Below are 24,956 nucleotides of genomic sequence, written 5' to 3' on the forward strand. Positions count from 1 at the left end.
ACATGACATGATACAAATACCCATATAGAGTATATTTGAAGATAAGATCCAAAACTAGCTACTTGTCCTTTTTTAATTGGTTGTTAGTGTTTTAAAATTTTCTAAGAACTAAATAGAAAATGACAAGTGGCTAAATAGGCTCAATATGAGTACTTGTATAATATGTCATGTTACCATGTACCTATTCAAGAAGAGCCAAAAATAAAATTATTTAACTCACAAGTTTCAATAGTTGAGTTCTAATTGTTCATGGTGCAAATTAGTAGTAGGGTCATTGTTCAGGGGCATTTTGGCAAACTTGCCTTTCAGCAAGTCTAAGCCTTCTTTTTTTTGTGTACTTGAAAGTCCCGCATATCAGAAGTCAAATAAAGAGTCAAATAAAATGTCGGAAAGTTGAAATAAAATTGTTTGCCTTTAGGTTCACAGGTCAAAAAAGTTCATCACTCGTCAAAACAAGTGATTTGATGTGAAGTTAAAAGACATGGAAACCGGAAAGGAACTGGAGGCAGTGATAGCTAAAATTAAACGTGTTTACACTTTGTGATCTCAAAGTGGAACCTAAAATGCAGAAGAAAAACAAAATTCAAGAAACGAACTCGAAGAACTTAACTTTTGTTAATGCAACAGATGCTGGCAGCGATGGGTTTCTACCACAGCTACAGAGTTATTTACTAGCAAAACTATTTATGAACAATTGCAGCTCATTGAACCTCTCTCCTATACATGGATTCAATTCAGTCATTCACCAACCCAACCAAAGATATTGAACAGAAACCAGACATCACCTCCGAAATGCAGCACACCGTTGATATAATTTTGTGCTGGCAAGATGAAAAATTTGCCATGCTAAGGAAGCGGCAAGGTCACCCCTATACCCCAATTAATTTAGATACGAAATCCTTTGGACCACTAGCTTGTTGGCGTCTTTTTTAGTTTGCTTCATTTCTTCAACCCCTTAGTCTGCGAAAATTTCATCATCCTCATTATCTCCTACAGATATACGGTCCTTCCCAATTTTCCTCTTCACTGATATATGTCGTGCCTTCTCACCTGGATTCTCTACACTGTATGTACCTTTGGTTTTTCCTGCCGTGAGATGATTTCCATCATTGCTTTTTGCAATATCTTTGAATGCTTTCTCGCAGACACAAGTCTGTGGAAATTCATGAAACTCGCCCCGACCAGGTTTCATCTCGTCGGGGTCACCCATGAATCCTTTTTGGCATGACTTTACTTTTTTTGCAAATGTGTCCCAGTCCATCTTATCCCTTGCCATGAACAGAGCACTGAGCCTCTTAGCATTTGGCCTGATGGTCCTCTTATGACCCATATACCTCCTACCAATGATGAAACAAATGCAGTAACATATGGTTAATAAATATCCCAGAAAAAGGAAAGAATCAAATTAAATAAGCAGAAACAACTAGTAAAAATAATTATATAACAATATCCATGATACCAAACTATACCAAAGAATTTCAGAGATCTATAGATTAAACATGAAGGTTCTCTCAATGAGGGTTTCAGTTGGGATAAATCTCCTTGTCATCAATGGATGTCAACCCAAGGTTATTCATCTGGGAAGTCAATTGAACAAATATACACTAGACCACTAGCCAATATTAAAAGTTTACTTGAGGAGAGCAAGATCTTACAATCTGTAAGATTTGTTAACCATTTACTATATAAATCATTTGTAATCTTATATGCGTTTGAGCCTGGCTTAATAATTTATATAGCTCCACTTGCTGCAGTTGGAATGATTTCAGTATTGAAAGGTTTTAATAGTATACTAGTACTCAATTTAAGTATAGGAAACTGCCAAATTTCTGCATAATCTAGCTGAAGTCTAAATTTTGGGGAACTACAGGAAAAATCATAATTCACACTGATACCTACAGATTTGCAAATCTATCCCCTGCTTGCTTCTGAACCAGAAAGTGGAATCTAGTTGTGAGATTCTTTAGTGTACCTCATCTTAGTTGACTTCCACGGTATAACTTTCTACCGAGGGCTACTACAGTAAAGATGAAAGTAAAACAATAGCTAATGCAATAAAATCAAAAGCACCAGACTGGATGATGAACAGCTCTAAGTTCGTATCCAAACACATCTTTCACAGCCAATTGTAGGATTAGAATCCTATATTTAACAGAATCTAGTTTCAACTGGAAAGGACAATAAATTTTATAGTGCAAGCGATCGGGAGTTATATAGACATCCAAATGCCGAAGTACATCATGTGGGACGGTTAATGAAAGATTGATAAGATGTGTCAAAGTACTTGAAATCTTTATAATAATAAAAAATCAAATTAAAAGGCAGGTGCATTTGTTTATTTGGATTTTTCAAATTCTATCGCTTGTGCTTGTGCAAAATTCTCAACTGTAGTTAAACACTGTCAGACTTTGTTAGGTTTCTTGAGAGGGTAATAATTACTGCACCGGCATTCTTCAGAAACCAAATTTAGACACTATTAACTGATCCGTAACTTTTCTTTGGAGATAAATATGATTTGACAAACGCATTAGCTCAACCCAGAAAAAGCCTGATGAAAAAGTGAACTCGATTTCTAACCTTCGACCTGCGAGAATCTTGGCCATATTCCCGTTATTATTAGTGACAAACACATCACTTTCGTCAGAGACAATGTAGTCAATTGCAGCAAGACGGGAGGAGAATGGAAGAAAAGGTTTCAGCTCCTCATTAGCAAGCATCTCCTTTGTATAGAAATTTGGGAAGAGCTCTCTTAGAGGTCTCAAAGTCTCATCCCCGCCATATATTTCACCAGAAGCAACATAGAGATATGTGTCATTTGCAAAACCAAGTGCACGTAGCATCAAACCCACTTCATGAGGAGTCAGTGGACATTTTCCTCGCTTTCGCTCTTCCTCAGCACTTAAATCCTAAATGGATAATAAGAAAAATTACACTGGTAGTCAAATTATAGTATATGGAGCCAACTGTACAATTATCACAAGCATTGTAGAATGTAAATTATATATTGGTAATTGCACTGCAATCACATGAGCTTCGTATAACTACAAAAGCATATCTTGTTAAGAATCAACTCATAAGAGCAAATAGTTACAAACATAATTCTTGTTGAGTTGAATATGAATAAATATTGTTCCATCTAAATTATAAAAGAATAGCAATCTCACAGGTAATGTCGCCCATCGTTTTCTTATTTCAGCAAACTCATATCTCTCTTTATCACCCCCGCCATAATAACACCCAGAAAATGCTAGCATATCAGGTTCAAACCTGTCATCCAAAATCCATAACAAAAGAAATTGAATCATATGTATCAGGAAAAGATAGCAGTTCTTTAAGAAGAAAATAGGTTTTGCATTCCCAGAGAGGTGGCTTTACCATTCCCATCTCCGGTTTTAACTTTATAATAAATCATGATGGTGATTGAAATATTTCGAAACATAGATAATATATATATTCATTGGTGTCCCGATGACACCATTTCCATTCCCAGCATTTTTGAGACATTAGAGTGAATGGTGCACTCCAAGAAATTCTAGAAATCCTATTCAAAGAAATGGGTATGAGATTCCCAGAATTCCATTCCGCAAAACAAACACTATCTTAAAGATCTTGTAAGCAGAGGTGGCCTATAGTCTCACTCCTAGCTTCTTTGACTTAAATGTGTGGGTAGCTTTCCAGCAAAACATAAAGGGTGTTTCCAAATACTGCAAACTACACACTGTATAAGTTCTTAATTGTGATATACTATGGCCATTTGCCAAGGTTTCAATAGGCAAATCTGAAGATCAACCAGTTTGATATGTTCTTATATCAGGGAATTTAAAAAAGAAAAAGAAACGTTTGTAGATAGTGATAGTCCACCAGGTACAAACTCACACAAATCTTGCCAACTCAGTACAAATCAATGGTTAGTTGGGATCAATCTCTACTAACTAAAATGCTGGAAATTGGTAAATCTCCACCAGCATAGTTGAGAACGAAGCAGAAAGTGCATGAAACCCAGAAACTCCTAGCGCTCATGTTCTCTACTTCTCTCCTCCAGGTGTACATGTATTGATCCAGAGCGACACCCAAACAATCAACCCAACAGAAGTTCACAAAGTCGCAATTATCATCTTTTGTCTGCACAATTGTCCAACCAGAGGCAACTGCCTACTGAGGAAAGCAATCCCTATCCTCAGACACATGCTAATCTATTTACTTTCTAGCGACCCAGTGAACATGCTGCATAACCACGATAACATAAACATCCTTACACATCCAAATGGAAAAGAAAAGGAAAAAATATATATTGCGGGTAAAACGCAACTGGAACAAGTATGTGCTCTGTATAGAGTTTTATCCTCCATGAACATTACATGCAGGTTGAATTTAAAATTATCAGCTATGTCCTAAATTGATAGGCAATCAAAACAAACCTCAAGTGAACAGCAATGAAACGTTTTTCCATCTTTCGCATTCTCATAACAAGTTTCTGACCGAGTTCATGTATGGATTTTGTGAATTTAAGTGCATGATAATTAACACGACATCGCAACTTTTGCAGTTCGTCGTCAAGGTTACTTGAAAGTCTATAATCAAACTTTGTCAATTGCACAACCTGCAAAATAGCCCAAGTGTTAATTGCCCTTCTGAAACGGACTACAATATTTTACTAAAATTCATAAGTACACAACTTAGAAGAAAAAAAAGAAAAAAGATCAAAATACTGGATTGTGCATATCTTTTACACAATCGAATAAGATAGAATTCATCAGATATCGGCAAAGGGGTCTTACACGTCTCCTCAAAAGTATTGGGAGAACTTGCTCGATATAATATTCAGGTTCAGATTTCCTTGGGACACGCATTGTATATGGAGGTTTGTCCATGTTCCGCATGACTTTCTCAGGAACTCTCCGGACAATAGTCACATCTTTTGCAAGATAAGACATAAACCAATCGACATCAAAAATGTGGATAAAGTCACTGCATGCAAAATTAGCGTATTTAATAGGATGATAATTGGAAGAGCCAATTTTCACAACCACTAGCATGAAAACACATTCAAAAAAAGAATAACATAAAACTATAGACGATGGGGTTAAAACATTGATAGAATCACATTACCTATCATCCTTCCAATAGGAATGATGATCCAGCTCAGGTACAACTAAAGTAGCATTAAGAATTCGTGCAACAACCACAGCATCTGTTATCTGATTGCAGGAAATAAGTTGTCATTTTTGGCAATGTGAAAACAAATAACTACTTGAGTAGAATAACAGAAATTTCAGAAAGCCAAAACCAGAACCCAAGTCTTATTTTCTTTGTTGGGTCTCACTACTCAGAGAAAAATTAAAAAAAATGTAGCTGAACATAAAAACAATGTGTCTTACTCCTGTTCTTTGTTGGTTCAGCCCCCCACTCGTAGCAATCAGCAGATAACCATTTGATGCTCGCTCTTTTACAGCAGCTAAATTCAACATATAAATACTATAAATTAACAATGGCAAATTCAGAACGCAAACATGAAATATGCAAATTGAACTCACGAGCATAACGAGGACTTCTTTGACTGCATCCGTGGTAGAATTTCGAGTACTTGGACTTCCAAACATCAATTGCCTCACGACCATTCCCATTCTAAACTCAAAACCGAACAATTTTTTTTTAAAATTTGAATAAAAAATGACGCCTTAAACAAAAATTAAAAATTGAAGGTTGAAGGTTACCAGCTTGGAGTAGTAGAGGGTGTTCTTGACCAAGCGCTGAGAGTACCACTCGAGATCAGATGCCACGTGGCCAGTGAAGAGCGAAATCAGGCCCAGCCCAAACAGCATCATCCCACACACCAACGACCACGACCACGACCACGACACCGTCTGCTTTCTCTGGCTCAGTGACGACGTCGTTTTGGTGATGGTGGTGGCGGTGGCTGGTGATTTCAAGCTGAGCTCCTGCTTCTTCTCACCATTGTTGTAACCGTTATGTAACAGAGCCAGCTTCGCTGCTGCCGGTGACAAGCTGAACCTCCACGCCTTCGCCACGCCCATCCAAAACCGCCCTCACTTTTCCAACTTATTCACTGAAAATGCCATTCGTCCTCCGATTAATGCTTCTCTGTGATCAGATTGTTCAAATGGAGCAGGAGCGCTGTTGCGGAGAGGAAAATGGGAATGGGAAGGGTAGCTGGTGTAAATAATGAGAATGTGTGGGGGTCGAATGCTTGCTCAATTTGGAGGGCAAACCCTAGCTAGGTAGTGCGCGGTTTGAGACAAGAATCACTGTGCAGCTTTTGAGATGTGTTCACAGTGGAGAGATCCTTAGAGAGAGAGAGAGAGTGCGTGTCACTGTCTATGAGGAAGAGGAAAAAGCTTGTTTTATTTTACTTTTCTTCTTCTTTTTTTTTTTTAAATTAAAAATTAAAAATTAAGTGAAGCATGTGTTTTGATGAGTAATTTATACGGAAAAAAGAGCAGATAGAAAATCACAAGATAGAATTTTACATGGGCAAAATTGGAAGAATGGAATTTAAAATGGGTAAAATGGGAATATGAAAATTAATAGGTGTATTGAAGGATGATGAATTATTGGATCCATGTATGGTGAAAGGGGGAGGAGGGTCATGTGATGAAATGAATTCATGTTGACCTAAAAAGAGAGGTCTATGATTAAGATATGATTTAATTCAAGTGTCTAACTTGATTAGGGTTTTTTAATTATTTAATTACATTAATCTTGGTCATGTAGGTTTGCTTTTATTGTGTTTTTAGGGTTCCTTTTTCTTTAATCACCAAATTCTAAATTGAGGCATGCCCTATATGCTTGAGAAACAAAACAAAGCATGCTCCCATGTGGGCTTGCTAACTTTGTTGAAGGCTAAGTTAAAAGCATGTCAAAAGAGCTTTTGGGTTGGCCTTAGAAGAAGAAAGCAACAACATCCTTTTTGAAAGAAAGCGATATGTCTATCTATAACACAAGCAAAAACACATGTAGTATTCCAATTTTTATTTCAACTCAAGAATTGTATTATTGCTATTATACAATATAGATAGTCAAGATACTTACTACTTATGGTAAATTATTTATGTATAATACTTGGTAATAAATTTATTAATTTAGTAATTTAAAGTGTTTAAGCACTTCTAGTGGTATATCCATAAATTTGTCTTGTGGGGTGGAACAAAAAAATCTTTTCTTTTTTCTTTTTTCCTTTTTTGAGAGAAATGTGATAGATTGCATTTATAATTCAGGCCTAAAGGTCGTCAATCACAAGGACCAATACGTATACAAATAAGCACATAAGATTAATACAAAAAGGGAAGCACAGTAAACCACAAGGGGTTTAATCCAAATACGAAGGAGTCCACCAGAAACAAGAAGCACACAATGTGTACCTCCACTCAAAGTCACACATGGCCTAAGAAATTCCAACGAAAAAGCCGTAAGCTTGGAAAAACCATACATATACCTCATCGCACCAAACTACAATTACAACTACAATATTTTAACTCTCACAAGTGGAAACTAGAAACGCGTAATAAACTCATAAGGAGTTGATGCACTTATTGAAACTCAAAAAACTACAGCACGTTGTCACCAAGACAGCCAAGGCGGATGGGTTTGAGGGGATGGGCAAGGAGCAAAAGAGGAGAGGAATGGAGGTCACCGACTCCCAAAAGGGGCTGCAGCGGGAACTTCTATCTCATAGGGTTTCAAAAATATGAATTATAAAAAAATATATATCATACTTCTTATCTCAACATCTTTCACGCATTTTATCGAGCATCTTACTCACACCTTAATGAAATTATCAATGAAAGAATGAACTAAGACGATATGCCAAATTAATAGATAAATTTTTGTTGCACGTGGCAATAGGCTTCCGATGATAAGTATACTAAGTTCCAATAAAACGGTTCTTATTTTTCTTAAAAGTAAGAGCATACTCGTATTATAACATGAGTGAATTGATTATAGTATGTGACGGTGTGACTATTACACTAAAAAATTGTTACTTTATTAGAGACTCACTACATACATGACACTAAAAATGAAACCCACTAAGCAAAAGAAAATCACTTGCACTACGAAAGTTGAACTCAATTGAAGGGTTCACATTCTTTGTTTGTGTGAGATTCCAATATTCGGATGTGCACTATCGTTTTGACAACCATCAATGGAATGGTGGTCCAAGATTTTCCTCCAAACGCCAAAGTTGAGCCACACACAAGGTTTGGTTTGAGTTTCAAGTCTTAAACTTTTAGGGCACCGAAAAGTGCATCATAATAAAGTTATTAACATCACTATAGCGACCGCTAAAATTTGTTCTTTGAGAAGTGACAAACCGTCCCTTGCCGCCTAGTTTGGTGTCTTTAGCATCCTTCTCTAAAATTGACTCCTTTATCAAAAGAAGCAAATTAAAATGTCGTTTTAGGGTGAAACGGTGGGTTTTTGCTTAGAAATACATCCTGGAGTTGGACCCATATGGAATAGGGATGATGATTAATGATGACATGTTAAGAAACCAATCTCTTCATTAAGTTGAAAGTGATTGACTGTAATATGAAAATTACGAGTATCCCTTGTTTGAGAGACATATTGTGGGGGCTCACTTGACATTCTGTTTTCATTCATTAATAATCGATTTTTGAGAAAAATTATGCAAATCATAAACCATTAAGGCATATAATTGTGATGAAACAAAATAGACCAATAATTTTTTTTTTCTTTAAAGAAAGGTTAAAATGACAACATTCTAATCAAATGGTCATCAATTACGTTTTTGTTGATAGGATATACGAATTAAGACTTGAAAGTTAAATTGTCGAATCATTGACATACAATGCAAAGTGAGTCCTACAAAGATGAAGGATCCTTTAATTGAAACTTCCTCCTTTTAGTAGCTAAACTCTTTTAAAGAATATTGCTCATGATAAGTACGTATTATTAATGACCATTTAGTCTAGTGACATTCAGTCTCCCCCGTAAATTACATTTAATTCACATTTTAGGGATGATAATTGCTAAATTATACATGAGGCACCGGATCAAGGCACACGTGATGAGATGAAGATTTTTCTTCTTGCCCTTGATTGTGTTTAATAATTATTATATTTGTTGCATGTTGGTTTGGCGACTTGCGTGCAAAACTTATGTATATTTTAACAAAAACCCAGAAATCCACGCATTACGTGGAGTAGATAGATTAGATATGGGTGTTGAAATTTATGAAGCAGTTAAGCAACATGCTGGCTGCATTTATGGACCAACATGATATTAGCTCATGCTCATCTTCCTTAATTGAGTTGGGTTGACCTTCTCAATTATTCCGTAATTATAATTACGGATTTGTGAGTGTGAGTCTGTGAGACATCGCGTTGTCATCAAAGTCGTGGTCAAACGTATGAGCATGTGCATATCGGATCCTATACACACATATTTTGCCAATTGGCATTCCTTAATTCCAACTCAAATCCATAAATTTAGATTATTATTTTTTTAACGCAAATGATAAATTCGAACTTGGTGCATCTTTCAGGACTCGACATTAGAAAGATAATTCGACATGATATTAACAGTTAAAATTTGGGACTTACTTTGGTGTCATGGTTTATTTTGGGCAGAAGTGTAGTTCTGTAAATCGAACCTAGGAGTTCACGTGCACGGTTAAATGCTCTTAAACCACTTGAGTTACAAGCCATTGCAATGGAGGTTTAACTATAAGAAAGTGCGTTAAGTGTCATCTCAGGATCAAATAATTAATTAAAGCAAGTTGTGCCCGGCCGGCTAGATTAAAGCAAAAAGGTGTTAGGTGCCAGATTAAGAGAGCTATGGCTATGGACATATATCACCTAGAGCTGGCAAACGGGTTGTTTTAACGGGTTCCGGGTCGTTAACGGGTTAACCCGTTTTCTTAACGGGTTGACACGAACACGACCCGTTAAGTTAACGGGTGACAAATACTAGACCCAAACACGACCCGTTACAATTCGCGAATATCCGACACGACCCGTTAACCCGTTAAGAATAAACCAGAAAAAAAAAAAAAAAAAAAAAAAAAAAAACCTATCACAGCTTCTCTACCAACACGCCTTCTCTGTCTTTTTTCCCCCAAACCCCAACCCTAACTTTTCTTCCCTCTTTCCCTCTTCATTTCAGTCCTCTCACCCCAAAACAGTATATATCTCTCTCTCACAGATATCTTAAAAACTCAACAACTAAATAAATTGAGGAATAAAGAAAATTCAAAATTAACTGAGAGAACCAAAACCAACAACTCTAGAATCAATCACCCTCTGTGGACCGACCTAGATACCTCCTCCTTGATCCCTGGTGGCTGGGTTGGCGAAGTCATCCCTGGTGGCTGGGTTGGCGAAGTCTATTGAGTGGAGAGAAGAAGAGCAGAAGAGAATCTTGACAAAAAGATAGCAGAAGAGAAAAAGAGAAGAACAGAGCAGAAGAGAAAAACGAGAGGAAGAAGAAAAGGAAAAGGGGAAAGAAGAAAAAGACAAAAAGGTAAGAAGAAAAAGACACGGAAAGAAGAAAGAAAAGGGGAAGAAGAAAAGAAAAGAAAAATATTTTGCAAAATTACAAAATTAACCTTCTTAACGGGTGGTAACGGGTTAACCCGTTTTCGACCCGAAACGACCCGTTAGCTTAACGGGTGGCTAACGGGTTCACCCGTTTTCAACCCGACCCAATAAGCTCAACCCAAATACTGATAATTTCGTGCGAATTCGTGTCGTGTTAACGGGTCGTGTGCAATATTGCCGGGTCTAATATCACCCAAATGGTGCCCATCTTATATAGTGGCTGGCCCCAGCTTTTTGGCCCTTTCATTTAAAGCTTCTTGCATAGCAGCCATTAAAGCGCAGAGTTATGTAGCTTCTGGAGAGAAGCAAAGAATAAGTGAAGGGCCTTTCATTCATTCCTATACAAAGCCAGTACTGGTCACGTGATATCACGATTTGTATATGCATAATGCATTTCATGTCAATAGCTTGGAACAATTCTTGACGTTTGGCTGGCTGCTACACAAGAAGAATATACGGTGAATGTTCTATTGGGCTTGGCCCCGATGTGATAGAAGGTCCAACTTCTAAACATAATTGTATTCTCTTCTTCGGAGTAATATTCTCTCATCAGATTTATGTATGCTGTGAAATTGTAAATCTAAATCACACATATATTTTTGGTACAAATTTAACCTATTTAGTGAAATAAATTCACGTACAATCTTATGCCGAACAATATGATACAACAACAGTTCATTGTTTATCAAACACGTTGCGTTCGTATATTTATTTGATCACGATTAGATGATTAAATATTATTCGATTTGAATTGGCAAAAACAAGTGGTCAACATAAATTGGTACTGTAAGCTCACAAGTGGAAATTGGTGCATTTGTGGAGCAAGGAACACTCAGCTTAGAGATTTGAAGTTTTAAATTGGTACCTTTGGATTTGGGGGTAATGATCTACCTCATTATTCATTAGTCTAAACATCATGATGATTAGAAGACCCTTTTAAGACTTTAACTTTAGATTATCGGAGCTGATCATCGTTCATAGTGCTTTAATTACTCAAAACCCTAATCATTGCTTAATTTAATTTCAACTAAAACCACTAAAGTATTTCCATCAAATAATTATTTTCCTCATATAAGTTCGCCACATGTGAACCTTTCCGCCAATAATAATTTAATTCTTTATGAGTTTTTTCTTTAAAAAAAAAAAAATTGGGCTAAGTGGTTCGAAGTCCTAAAAAAGAAGAAGAGATATTTAGTTATATACCCATTCTTAGCCTTATACAATTTAATTTCCATAAACAAACCCAAAAAATGACAGTTGACCCTATTGAATTTAATTTTGATTATTAAATTACTTCGAAGCCATTTTGAGTGTTTTGGGTTTTTAAAAAAAATGAGGTTTTGGGGTTGGAATTGTTTTAAGAAATCAATGACAGTTTTGTAATTTATGGGAAGTTCGAAGTCTCACTGTTATGTTGTAAATGAGCTTTGGGTGTGTTTCTAAAGTCCATTTCATGTATGGTGTTTTTTATAATTTGGGCCTATATTGGGTATAATAGTAAATCTTCCTGAAAAAAAGAGAGAGCTGATTTTCCCACTTCTCTTTTATCCACTTACACTCCCTTTTTTATTATAGTAAAAACTATTTTTTTTTAAAAAACAAAAGGGATTGTAAGTGGACAAAAACGAAGTGGGAAAATCACCACCCAAAAAAAAAACCAAAAACTATGTGACCATCAAACATTTGGGCTGTCGTGAGTGGTCTGACATGGTGAAGCTCAAACATTTGGACTCATTTTAGGGCTTTTCTGAACTGGGCAGCATTTTAATCAGCAAATTTCACAGTTGGGCTTTATTTTGTTTATCTAGCCAAGATTTTTCCTCCCAAAAAGACAAAAAGCCCACACTTTTTTGTTTGTAAAAATTCAAAAAAATTTGTAATCATAATAAACATGTTTACCATGTAAAAATACTAATTTCATTTTGCTTATAATTAGCCAAGTCTTAATCCTTGAACTACAAAATTAAACCTGCAGTCTAATATTAATCTTGTTGGACAACCAAAGTTGGTTGTTGCCATAGTATTTGATAGTTTCATGAAATGGGTGAAATAGTCTTCTTGTTTTCTACTACCTTAACCCTCCAAATGTGCCAACCACAGTTCTCTTTGTCTTCTGATTCGTTATGGTTCACTTAACCAGTAGGGGTTGGTGAAAATTCCGTCAGAATTTATATTTGATTGTTGGGTCGCCATTTTCAAGTTGCCAAACACCCAAGTCCCAATCTTTGTGCAAGTAATAGGTTACTAGAGCACGTATCTCCCTTATATTTCCTTTTCATTATTTTGAGATTTTTTTTTTTTGGACAAGTAATCTACTCTAATACACGAAGAATGAGATCGAACTCAGGTGTAAATTATTTACCGAAGTTAGAAAGGAGGAGGAAAATTTTCACACACACACTATCAAGTTGTCATGAGGTGAACTTAAGACCACTAGTTCGCAAGTCAAGACTATTTTTGAATCCCTTGGCAGTACACTGTCTTAATCAACTGATTTAATCCATGTCTGTATATATTTTTAATTATTAATGACTTAATAAAAGGGTTTTTAAAAGTCAACTTTTTTTAATGAACAAAAGTCAAAATCTTTGAAGATGCGGATTGTTGGCAAAGTGGTCTGAAATGAGTAATTTCTTGACAAAGTCAAGAGAGTAACAAAATGTGTTGGAATTGGCACACGAGCATTAGGTAAAAAAAAAAATTGATATATAATTAAAACAAAAGGGCATTATTCATAGTGGCTAGAAGTGTGTTTGCTGACCAATAATCACCAGCATAAATTATTCATAGTGGCTTATTTCAGTGTAGTTGCGTCATCCTTCATATAATAACTTCAAAGATTTGTCTTCTGAAAGCGAAACTAAGGAAAAGGAAGGGAGACCTTTAGGCCACCAATAAAAAACAAATAGACACACCATGATTAGACGCACACTTATGCGTATAATTTTACCACAAAAGACATGCATATAAGTATATATTTTTATACCCAATTACGATCTACAAATCGACAAAAGTTTGTTTCTTCCGCGGTGTTGTGTGATAGTGCTGTCCGATTACAAGATGACATAAGTTTAAGAAATAAAAGATATAGTTATCAAAACTTGAATATGTGCTATCTTTTTTCTCCCAAAAAATAAACCATGTGTTATCTTTTAATTAAATTGTTCGATGGTTGGTTTAGTTGGTAAGGTCCCTACTAGGGGTGGGCACGGTACGGTATGATACGGTATTGAGCCCGTATCGCTACCGATACCGGAAATTTAAATCGGTATGGTACGGTATGGGATTATCGTTTGTCAAAATTGGTACCGTACCATACCGTACCATGTCGGTATCGGTACGGTATCGGTACCATTTCGGTACAAAAATGACACAACTAAAAAATGAACCAATTCAATATTCAACATATTCATTTACCAAAATAAGTGATGCCTAAGTTACAAATTCAAAGATTCAACATATTCAATTATCAATATCCAAATCCTAATCAACATATTCAATATCCAAATCAACCAAATCCTAATCAACATATTCAATATCCATCAACATATTCAATATCCAAATCAACCAAATCCTAATCAACATATGCAATATCCATCAACATATTCAATAGAAAATTATATATCTGAATAGTATTCGGTACGATACGGTATTGATCGGTACCAAATACTTGATACCGCTACCATACCATACTCTATTGGCACGGTACAGTACGGTACCGAATATTGATTGGTACCGAATGAAACGGTATGAAATCGGTATGGTACGGTTCAGTTAGGGTACGGTTTCGGTATTTCGGTTTTAGATGCCCACCCCTAGTCCCTACACTGTGTGTAACCCCACCAGTATTTGTGTTCCGTTGGCAGCTACACCTTCCCTCATTGAAAAATCCATAAAAAGTGCTGCATATTGCACCTCTGCTCAACCTTTGAGTTGCAGCGTAGGTGTTCGACAAAATGCCTAAATGAAGTTTTTGTTTGCAGGAGCTGTTGTGCGTGCGCTTCTTTTTTTTTTTTTTTAATAAACCAAAAAAAAAAACCTAGCCAAAACGACGTCGTTTTGGACTAGGCTTTAAAAAAAATAGGGGAAACTGTTGCCATTTCATGGGTTTTTAATAGGGCCTCCATAATTCCTTATTTAAATGGGATTGGGAGTTCTCTTTATTTAATTGGGCTTTAATAAGACTTGCATAATTCCTTATTTAAGTGGGATTGTGAATTCTCTTTATAAAGGACCAATTTAACATAACCTAATTTTATTACCCTCCGTTTGGTTGAAGGAATTGAAAATTACATAGAATTCTAAAATGACGGAATTTAGATTTCTATCATTTCAATTTATGGCAATTGAAAATTTCAGTGTTTTGATTTATGTATGTCGAATTTTGTAAACGACAGAATTTTGTAAATGGCACTATGAAAATTGTGAAATGACGCCTATTTTGGTGGAAATTAAACTCGGGAATTTAATACCCCAATTTCCACGATTTTTTCCGCGTGTCATTTAATAAATTCCGTGCTTAAGTTGCCAAACAAGGGAATTGTCAATTTCTCCTCTTAAATTCCCGAATTTCAGTTAAATTCCGAGTTATTTTCCCTCATCTAAACGGACCATTAAAGTGTGCGTGCATCACAAGAATCATGCGTTTTTTTTTCCTTCTTGAGTACACCAATCCAAAGTAAGTCGAATGCATATTTTCTTCTTCTTGAGCAAACGCCAATTTTGTTTATTCAATATGTTTTTATTTATTTATAGCTTTTGGTATTTAAAAATTGCATTTTCGCTGAAAAATTCCTGGGTCCGCCAGTGGTGAGAGTAGCCAATCTCCTCTTAAATTTTTCTTTATAAAAAAAAAATTTATTTTGTCATTCAGAGTTTCATGTTGGTACGTGTTTAGTGAAATTAAAATGCAGTGAATGAGGTGGGTCTTGACTATTTGAATTTCAATCTTGACCACAAGTCCTTTTCTCTCGTGTTGAATTTACTTGGGAAAAAACGTCTGGATGATCAGTTCATCATACATTGCTTAATGGTCTTTCCTAAGATGAAGAAATTGTCTTGTACAACAAGTTAAGCCTCCCAAAAACAAAACCCTCCTTGCTAGAAACTGATTTCCCAAGACTAATCGATGATATAGATGAATGAAAAATCACCTAATTTGGTCAACAAAAAGAGTAGTATATATAAAACTGATCAACTAACTTGATCTACAAAATGAATTTTCACATTTTTTAAACATATATTTTCTAAATTTCCTCAAATAAACAAAACCTTAATCAACTGAAAACAGACCTAGTGGTTTACCCATCATTGGTCCTTGAAAGTCAGAATCTCCAACTAAATTACAAACACGGCAGAATCTTCTGAACTTATCTCTCTCCATTCTCATTCGAATTTCTAGTGCTCTTCTCCCTTCGATCCTACCTACAAACTTTCGATAATTCTTATTCAGATTATTATTTATAAATTTTATTTATAAAGTTCATTTCTCCGTGCCATCAATCAATAAAGCCTATGTTCTTTTTCCCCCTTGCTGCAATCCCAAGGCTCAAATCCCAAAATAACTAACACACATCCCACAAAATCAAACCATGTTTCCGTTTGTGAGCTGCAACTCTTTCTTCTTCTTCTTGTGCCTCTGTATTCTCTGTTTTTCCCGCCCTTGCTTTCCCGCCAGAATCTTATCCAACTCAGTAACTGTCTTAACCGCCGCCTCCGACGTCCATAACGCCACGTGGCACGACTTCGAGAGGTTCCTGGATGCCGGGAGAGGGAGCCAGATTAGCGGCATGTCGGAGCTCAAGAACTATTTCCACCGGTTCGGCTACTTGCCCAATTCCAACTTCACTGATATCTTCGATACCGATTTTGAATCGGCCCTGACGCTCTACCAGTCCAAGCTGAGCCTGCCGGTCACTGGCCGGCTCGACTCAGACACCATCTCGGCAATCATTTCACCGAGATGTGGCGTTAGTGACTCGTCGCAGCGGACTGCTCTTCATGCGACGCGTCGCTTTGCCTTCTTCAATGGAAAGCCGAGGTGGGTCCGCCAGAACCCTGTGACGCTTTCTTATGCTCTCTCCCCCAACAATATGATCAGCTACTTGAGCTCCTCGGACGTCCAAGACATCTTTCGCCGTGCTTTTTCGCGGTGGTCGGCGGTGATCCCCGTGAACTTCACTGAGGCGGAGACCTACGAGTCGGCAGATATAAAAATCGGGTTCTACCGGGGCGACCACGGTGATGGGGAGCCGTTCGACGGGGTGCTGGGGGTGCTGGCGCACGCTTTCTCCCCAGAGAACGGGAGGTTCCATCTGGACGCGGCGGAATCCTGGGCCGTTGATTTCAAAAAGGACAAGTCGAAGGCGGCCGTTGATTTGGAATCGGTAGCGACCCATGAGATCGGGCATGTACTTGGGCTGGCTCACTCCTCGGTCAAGGAGGCTGTGATGTACCCGAGTTTGAGTCCGAGGACCAAGAAGGTGGACCTCAGGATTGATGACGTGGAAGGGGTCCAAGCTTTGTATGGGTCAAACCCTAATTTCAAGTTTAGCTCCCTGCAGAGTGAAAATTCTTACAACCATGCAGTTGCTTTGGACACCAGATCATCTTTTAAGTGGGCAATTTCTTTAACACTTCTCATCACTTTGATGTTGCGTTTGGCCACATGAATTGGTAGCTAGCTAGCCTCCATTTTTTTTCTTTTAAATTGGTTTTATTTATTTATTTTTATACTCGTAATTTTTTTAAATGAAATTGTAGAAACAACAATACTCAAAGAAAGTAAAAGAATTCTTTTTATATCGTCGTCATGTGTTTTTGATACAAACGATATTATAGGAGGGGAAATTCGAACACAGAACCTTTAGTGCAAAGGTACGGAACTACAAGCCTTTGCATTATTGTCATGTGTTTGATTTGGGAATATGGTGACATGGATTATATTAGGATCAGAAACTGTAAAAACTTTTTTTATGGACTTTATGTTTGTGTATATAAAAGAAGACAGAAGGGGAAAAAAAGCCATAAAGGGAGAACAAAAAGAAAAGGTTAAGTATGAAAGTGGTCAAAATGGAGAACGAGAGGTCAATGGTCGTGTCTTAAGCTGTGGATTAATTAATCCTAGTGGGAATGTTATGTGATGAGATGGAAAAGTCCTACCTACCCAATTTGAATTCGGATTTGCAACTTCCTGGGAATTGCTAAGAATATATGCTTAACCCGAGATTGGGGGGGAACTGAAGGTATCACTTTCAGCCCAAGAGATAAATTGTACCAGTCTCTCACAGAAGTCAGAAGGCACATCTTAACGTGCATGGGAGGAATAATAAGCTTGCTGCAAAGGGAAAAGTAACTTGAACCAGACCATCTTGGCTTTAATTAAGATGAGTTTTAGACTTGACTAAAAGAAACATATATGAAAAATTAAGTAGATATGCCATAATGGATTCAAAGTTTTTTGTTTTTATTTTAAAAAAAATACAAGCGAAACTGAGAAAGAAGAAATCGATTGTCTGACATTGAATGCAGAGATAAATAGATTTAACCACTTGAGTTATAAGTTATTTTCAATTCATTTAAAGTTTAATACGGAAGATTCCGTGAGAAGAATGAAAGGAAAAGAATTGACCCCCCCCTAACCCCAAATGCCCCCTATAAAATTACAAAACAAGTGATGTATTCGTTTGCCATGGTTCACACATCCAGTCAAACTTGATATGGTTTGGATTGGAACATGAGAGTGCCATTAGGACCAGAAATCATGAGGTAGACTGACTTTTCAACTTCTAGGACAATGGGGTAGGCTTATTCATGCACTCCCTTATTACATAACAGTTTTTGTTCCAATTAGAATTTAGTTGTACACCATCTATTTATATTATATAGCAAAGCAAGTTGACTATCACGACTTGGAAATGCCATTATTTGATCTTCTTTTGGGCTAGTGGAAGAGGAACCATTTTAAAGTAGATTTATGCAGTGGAGTGAGATTTTAGTCAATTAACGAGCATGCAAAACCAAAACCAGCCACACCAAAAATGTATGAGCATTTTTTTTTAAGTTGGAAATATGATCCCAAAAACGTTAGGTATGCTAATAGAAAATGGCCTTAACTTGTAGACCATGTGTCTCAAGTTCGAACTTCCATAACATCTTAGTTGTGCGCGTGTGTAAGAAACTCATCTCCCTTGTGGTTTAGTACTCAAAAGAAGTTCGAATTTTTGATTAAAAAGACAGCATTGCTCAATCCTAAGCCCAACTAAAACTGAAAGATCAAAGCCCAAAAGATCTGTACCCAAGCCCAAAACCAATAACAACAAGCAGCGCATCTATTCACTGAGCTCATTCTGCTAAAACCCTAAACCCTTTTGAAAACCATTACTGATTACTCAGATCAGATCTCATTTGCTCGTTCAATCATTCCTTCACCCTCGAACCCCTGTAATGGCTTCAGCCTGCAGGCAGTTCGCCAACAGAGCATCCCTATCGTCCATCCGATCCTCCATCAGATCCAACGCCCCAAAATCTCCCACCTCACGCTTCCCTCTCCCGACATCCACTCCCTCTACTCCTCTTCGCCGCTCCTCACTCTCAAGGTCTGTGTTTTTCAGGGTTTCATATTCATATTTATTTATTTATTTATTTCTTAATTGTGATTTTTAACTTCTGGGTTTGGATTGTTGATGTGCGTTTTATTTGGGGCAGGCCTCCGGGTGCACTGGGATGCGTGCAATCACTACTGCCACTCCACAGCGCGGTGGCGGCGGCGAGAATGACGTCGTCTCTGAGCATCACATCGAGGAGTTGCCGTGCGCTCTCACAGGGTACTCTCTGCCGCACCTCTCCCGGCCTCTAATAAAAAAAAATTGCTTTCTTTTCTAACTGTGAGTCACTTTTGCTACTTCCACCATTGTAATAATTTGTAGTTCTTTCAATCCTATATCTTCTTTTTTGTGTTTGCTCACTTGGGTTCTCTTCATAATTTGATTTTGCCTCGTTGTTGCTGTTGAGTTTTGCATTGAATGATTCCTCTGTGCCCACCTGGTTATGATTTGTTGTCTCCCTCTCGAAATGTATATTTTTGTGTGGGCTTGAACTTGTAGACTGCCGTGCACAATTTAATAGATGGTTTGAGTCTTAGCATAGAAGTTTTACTTCTGAGTAACTCAAACTAGGTTGTTGTGTCTTTGAAAATATGAGCATTCTTAGAGACATTTCTCAATGTAAGATTGGCTCATTGGGTATTTTTTTTAGAGCTTGTTGGATGTGTCCTGGGAAAGCAATGAGGCTGTAGTTTTGAGAATAAGACAATTTGGGGCAATGAAAATGAGGGTCGAAATGCTTTTCATAGGGTATGTTATCTGACTGGAATATTTGGTTCCTGCAGGCACATAACATTATGCTTGAAAGAAATAAACTGGACCCGGTAGTTAAGACCTGCTGCGTCATTATCAAGTACGAAACTATGAGTTTTCCCTCAAAACCATAAAAATGTTTAACTATGTGGGTTTAGAGACTTATATTTCGCCTATGGCTTGATTTGTCACTTTTGATGATTGTACCAGCAGTTGCCACATTGTGGCCTCTGCGTTATGCGCATCGACGTTCAATTTTGATCCTTTTAGTTGTATCAATGACAAGCTAGGAATGTCTACCAATTAATATAGGATGGTATTATGATGAAAAGTTTCTATTAGGCTGTGGCACTCGTAATTTATCATATTCTAGCCATATCGCCACTGCTACTCCATCTGCTTTATATTGTCTATATATTTTGAGTTTGAAGTGAGCCTGTTGAGACATTCTACAGCAAATCCATTTTCTTGAAAATTATAACTAATGGGTTAAGTTTATTGCTAATTCGGCAAGATGATATAATCTAAAGGGGAGAGCAAAATAAAATTTTGAGTGCAAACATTTTGCCTTAAGTTTGTTGAACTTATATAGCATACCATGTCTAAATAAACAAGAACGCGTTGATAACATAGCTGCTCCTTTTCCCAGATGGAATTGATGGTACGTGACACATGTATGCTGTATATGGAGGTGGGCGCTGCCATTTATGCTCATTGTGTCTGACTTAAAACATTGAGGAAAACTAGATATATGTACATGTTGATCGGTTATTATTGGACTATGTTCCTAGCCATTTGTATTCTGAAAGCAAGCTCTAGTGGATGCTGGAAAGTTTTGCTTATTTTCTGTAGAACGTCCTAAATTGTCCACAGGATCACATTTATTGAGCTGTTTTAGTGGAGTCTTTTTTGATTGGGTCTTTTGATTAATAAAATTGGACTGGCACGATTTCTGCATTATTCTCCGAGTTATAGATGGCTTCACTTTATGTGTTCCTAATTTGAGTCTTTGTATTCTTTGATGATCCAGAGCTTGGTCTGTCAGTTCCAAGGTGATTCGCAGCAGGCTGTGTCACCATTACAGGAAGTTAGCTTCACAAGAATGGAAAAGCAAAGATTTTGTAGTTTTATTTATTCAAACTCATTCACAGCACTGAAGCTAAATTCGATTCTTCCTACAAGATAGGATGTTAGTGGTTGTTAAATAATAATTCAGTTGGCTTGTTCAATACTAAATTTTTATGCATCTTTGATTTGGAATACAAGTCCATGTCTTTCCAGACATCCTGGCCACCTTATGGCGAGCATACCATGCTTGATGCTATTACTTCAATGTTTAAATCGAAACCCATGTAATCTTAAGGTCAGCATTCTTCATATTGTTGGACGAGGTGTAATAAATTTGGTTTCATGTTTTTGAGTGGTGTTTTTTCACCATAATATACTCAATTGTAAGTGTCAAATTCATCGTAGCCATGGCAGAATGCACAGTAATCGAACAAATCTGTACCAAAGTCTTCCTGCTTTCAACCGGCATGTCAGTGTCTGTTCTATTTGTTGCGTTCTTCACAAGTGAACGATTAACCAGCGTTCATAGCTCCTGAAGGCTGAAACAACCATGCTTGCACGTGGAGCGCCCAATCATGGAGTGACTGATTTGCCTAGCTGTCAAATTTCAGATAAGATTTTCATCCAATCAAATCAAGCCATGTGGCATCTCTATCTGGCCAAAATTTTCTATAAAATCAGAGGCTCAGCTCATACCTCTCACACCACATCTTTCTATATTTTCATTTATGAGAGTTTAGAATTCATACTCTATTCTCAAATGGAAGATTTTAGGAGATGCTTGGAGAGGCAAGAGCGAGAAACAAATGAGAGAAGCCGTAGAGCAGATGAGAGAAGTCGTAGAGCAGATGAAAGAAATATGTTGCAATTTTTCACCACCTCCCAACATACATGATGGTTGAAACTTTTTTTGCCTTGCCCAATTGCACCAAACCACATCTGTGCTTGAATCATCTATTAAAAAATAAATAATGGACATGCAAGAAATATTTAAAATATATTGGATATGCAAGTAACAAAAAAATAATAATAATGAAAATGCAATCAACCTTACAAATATATTGGAAGTGCAAGAAATATTAAGAAACAATTGGAAATGCAAGAAATATTAACAAAATGTTGAAAATGCAAGAAATATTAACAAAATATTGAAAATGCAATAAACATTAAAAAATATATATATATTAGGACATTAAACTTAATAAAACGAAAATTACAAAATACTTACCTCGTTACTAAGATTTTCCCTGCTTCTATGGTTGTCTATCGCTTTTGCTAAGACATCCCTCCATTTTCCCAACTATTTATTGAGAATTTTCCACCTACTAGACAATGCCATTTCCGTAAGAGTCGACCCCGGAATTTTTTCACAAAATTCGGCATGAGTTTTGTTCCACATATGAAAAAAATTTCATCTCATTACCTGACACGAGACAATGACAAATTTGGAGCCAAGCCTCACATAAGGAAACATCTTCCATGGTGCTCCATGCCCCTCCGGTTTCGATAGAAGAAGCCATAAATATAAGAAATAAAAATACAATTTGAAAGAGAGGAAAATGTTGAGTAAAGAGTGAATAATAGTAGAAGTAGAAGAAAATGTATGATGATTGGTGTTGAAAGTGAAGGGTATTCATATGTATTTATAGAAAAAAAAAATCAGAATATTTTGGTTTTTTTTATAAAAAAATTCAATTTTTTTTTCCATAATTTTATTGCCAAAAAATGCCAGCCGTTGGATTGGAGGAGGAGAAGCAGATCGGAGTGCCCAGGCCTTGACACCTGTCTTCTACCCGTTGGAGCTTGCGCAGGGCTAATGTTAGCGCACACGAGTTAAAATTTTTTTTACCGTTGGAGTTGCTCTAAGAGTCTTGATTGAATACCACTAGATTTTAACACTTTCTTTTAAAAATCTTAATAGTCTTAATGGAATACCATAAGACTTGTTTAGATTATTTAAGTCTTAATTAAATACCATAAGACTTATTTATCCCAAAATAGTCTTTTAAAATTCCAATTAAATATAATCAAAATGTAGCTGATATTCCTCATATGAGTTTGTCATTCTTTTGGGTCTTAGTTTGTGATTGTGCTATTCAAATTTACTATACTTTTTAGATCTAGAGAAAATAAATAACCAGTTGCCGACAAAAATCTCTAAGGAAAAGTTACTTTTTGGTTATTTTGCATATAAATGGGATATGACTAGCTTTTTTGCTCTGTAATATATACAACAGTTCTGGATTGTGATATAAAATCCGAACTATATATTCATTCAAACAAAAATATATCTAGTCAATTATTCAGAATAACTGGTTCTTGAGCTGAAATTTTGTGCATAAAAGCCATCAACATGTCTAATGGCAAACATTGGCAAGAATTTCAGCTGCACGTATTATATAGTGTCACGAATTTTGTTTGATCAAGTTGATTCACTCCATTGTTTTGTCTCCACTTTCTTGATTGATGTTTAGATTAGGGTTGGCTCTAGAGCAGGCCAAGTGGTAGTCTCTTGGAATTCTGTGATTTTTAAAATGTGGAATTGTGTGAGACTTTTTAGTGTTATGTATAAATACCAAACTCTATCTCAAATCCTACCCTAAGAGCATCTTCATTGCAAGGGTGTAAAGGGAAATGTAAAGGACATTTACACTCAAGAGTCGCCGGAAGTTGCTCCAATAGTAGGGTTTAACTGATTGTAAATATAGCATTGAGCCGGAAAATGTACAAAAAGAAATGGACATTTACATCTGATTTTACATTCCCATTTCTTGAGCCCAACAGGTTGAAAAGGAGGAGAGATAATGCAAAAGTGGTGGGCTCCAAACATATATACGGTAAGATAGCTACCAAAATATCATAAATATCTTTTTGCATCAACTTGATATAAAATCATTTCCTCTCATGTCCTTTTTACATCTCCAATTTACATTTATCTCATTGGAGAAAAAACGACATTTACATCTTTCAAAGGTGTAAAGGAGATGTAAATGTGGCTTTACACCTCCAATTTACACCTCTTGCAATGAAGATGCTCTAACCCATCAGATTTTTGATGTGGGATTTTTTTCTTTGTTGAAGAAGATGAACACTTTGAACCCTATCTCCGTTGAACCTTTCCACTAGGGAGAGCTCTAAAGAAAAGTAAACTTGCTATTTTTTTTAGGTGAGACCCAAGGGTATCCACCGCCGACAGCAGTGACTAATCCCTTTCGCCGCGGGAGCTCTCCCAATGGAGGTAAACGGCTGGCCGCGAAATGCGCTCCATTCCCATGGGCGGGGATCGAACCCCCAACCTCATGGTTAAGAAATGAGGTGAGCTACCACCACACCACATCTCATGGTTGTAAACTTGCTATTTTAAATTCATGATGATTTTGTCTTCTGCTGGGTATTTGTTCTGTTTTATTGTTATATTTAACTCCTTTTGTGGTCAATTTGACTGAATGTGTAGTTACATCCATTATTTATTTCAAGCTAGTTCTTTATTCTGTGTTTGGTTGCCGAGAAAACTAAGGGTAAAACCCGGAAAGGACCAAAGTAATTCTTAATTTTAATCTTTGTTATGTGTTTTGTTATTCAAAGTTTGTGAGCCTTTTTGGAATTGAAAATAAAAGCAAGCTATAGAATAAAGTAATTGCTGGTGCAATAGAGATACGAAGGGAGGAGAAATAGAGATGAAGGAAAAGGAAGGGAGGAGCGGCACGGTACTGCCGACTGTTTTCTTTTTCTTTTTATTATAATAGGTAAAAATTGAAAGTCAATTTACAGCTGTACAAATAGCTTCAATTTTCTTTTCGAAAAAGACACGGGGCAAACTTTGAATGGAAGTATCGTGGTGAAGATTACGGATAGTTAAATTCATTTGGTCCCTCCAAATCTTATAAGTCAAGATGGTGGCCAAGTGTGTGTGTGAGAAATCCTATAAGTCATTACATTTTGCTTAATTTCACGA

General features: G+C 36.7%; 3 protein-coding genes across 11 annotated transcripts; 2 read left to right on the plus strand and 1 right to left on the minus strand.

The window, feature by feature from the left end:
* Nucleotides 1-491: 491 nt before the first annotated feature.
* On the minus strand, nt 492-6,328 carry LOC110757172 (O-fucosyltransferase family protein). Its single transcript, XM_021958733.2, has 9 exons — nt 5,715-6,328; nt 5,535-5,625; nt 5,379-5,455; nt 5,110-5,198; nt 4,779-4,968; nt 4,419-4,600; nt 3,165-3,267; nt 2,578-2,906; nt 492-1,337 (listed from the first exon to the last, which is right to left on the minus strand). The coding sequence occupies exons 1-9, from the start codon at nt 6,033-6,035 to the stop codon at nt 956-958; spliced, it is 1,764 nt and encodes a 587-aa protein (XP_021814425.1). The 5' UTR covers nt 6,036-6,328; the 3' UTR covers nt 492-955.
* Nucleotides 6,329-15,812: 9,484 nt separating this feature from the next.
* On the plus strand, nt 15,813-17,407 carry LOC110757191 (Matrixin family protein). The gene has a single exon (XM_021958754.2). The coding sequence runs from the start codon at nt 16,169-16,171 to the stop codon at nt 17,246-17,248; it is 1,080 nt and encodes a 359-aa protein (XP_021814446.2). The 5' UTR covers nt 15,813-16,168; the 3' UTR covers nt 17,249-17,407.
* A 1,511-nt stretch (nt 17,408-18,918) lies between these two features.
* LOC110757192 (protein NONRESPONDING TO OXYLIPINS 2, mitochondrial) lies at nt 18,919-21,350 on the plus strand. 9 transcript variants are annotated; one of them, XR_015835730.1, is made up of 5 exons: nt 18,919-19,174; nt 19,284-19,462; nt 19,966-20,033; nt 20,583-20,624; nt 20,964-21,350. XR_015835730.1 is itself a non-coding variant. In XM_088252950.1 (4 exons), exons 1-3 carry the CDS (start codon nt 19,023-19,025, stop codon nt 20,600-20,602), a joined length of 291 nt encoding a protein of 96 aa, XP_088109076.1. In that variant the 5' UTR covers nt 18,919-19,022; the 3' UTR covers nt 20,603-20,624; nt 20,964-21,350. The 9 variants fall into 9 exon arrangements, 5 of the variants coding, with proteins under 5 accessions (XP_088109076.1, XP_088109075.1, XP_021814449.1 ...); XR_015835728.1 differs by lacking the exon at nt 20,583-20,624; XR_015835729.1 differs by lacking the exon at nt 19,966-20,033.
* The last annotated feature ends 3,606 nt before the right edge of the window (nt 21,351-24,956 follow it).

Source organism: Prunus avium, chromosome 5 (assembly GCF_965620075.1).
Source record: "Prunus avium chromosome 5, drPruAviu1.hap1.1, whole genome shotgun sequence".
In the NCBI taxonomy this organism is placed as follows: domain Eukaryota; kingdom Viridiplantae; phylum Streptophyta; class Magnoliopsida; order Rosales; family Rosaceae; genus Prunus; species Prunus avium.

Coding starts and splice junctions, on each gene's coding strand:
- LOC110757192 (XM_088252949.1), top strand. CDS start 19,023: ATGGCTTCAGCCTGCAGGCAGTTCGCCAACAGAGCATCCCTATCGTCC. Junction 19,175..19,283: donor CGCCGCTCCTCACTCTCAAG/GTCTGTGTTTTT, acceptor TATTTGGGGCAG/GCCTCCGGGTGCACTGGGAT.
- LOC110757191 (XM_021958754.2), top strand. CDS start 16,169: ATGTTTCCGTTTGTGAGCTGCAACTCTTTCTTCTTCTTCTTGTGCCTC.
- LOC110757172 (XM_021958733.2), bottom strand. CDS start 6,035: ATGGGCGTGGCGAAGGCGTGGAGGTTCAGCTTGTCACCGGCAGCAGCG. Junction 5,626..5,714: donor CCCTCTACTACTCCAAGCTG/GTAACCTTCAAC, acceptor TTTTGAGTTTAG/AATGGGAATGGTCGTGAGGC. Junction 3,268..4,418: donor TTCATTGCTGTTCACTTGAG/GTTTGTTTTGAT, acceptor TTTGGATGACAG/GTTTGAACCTGATATGCTAG.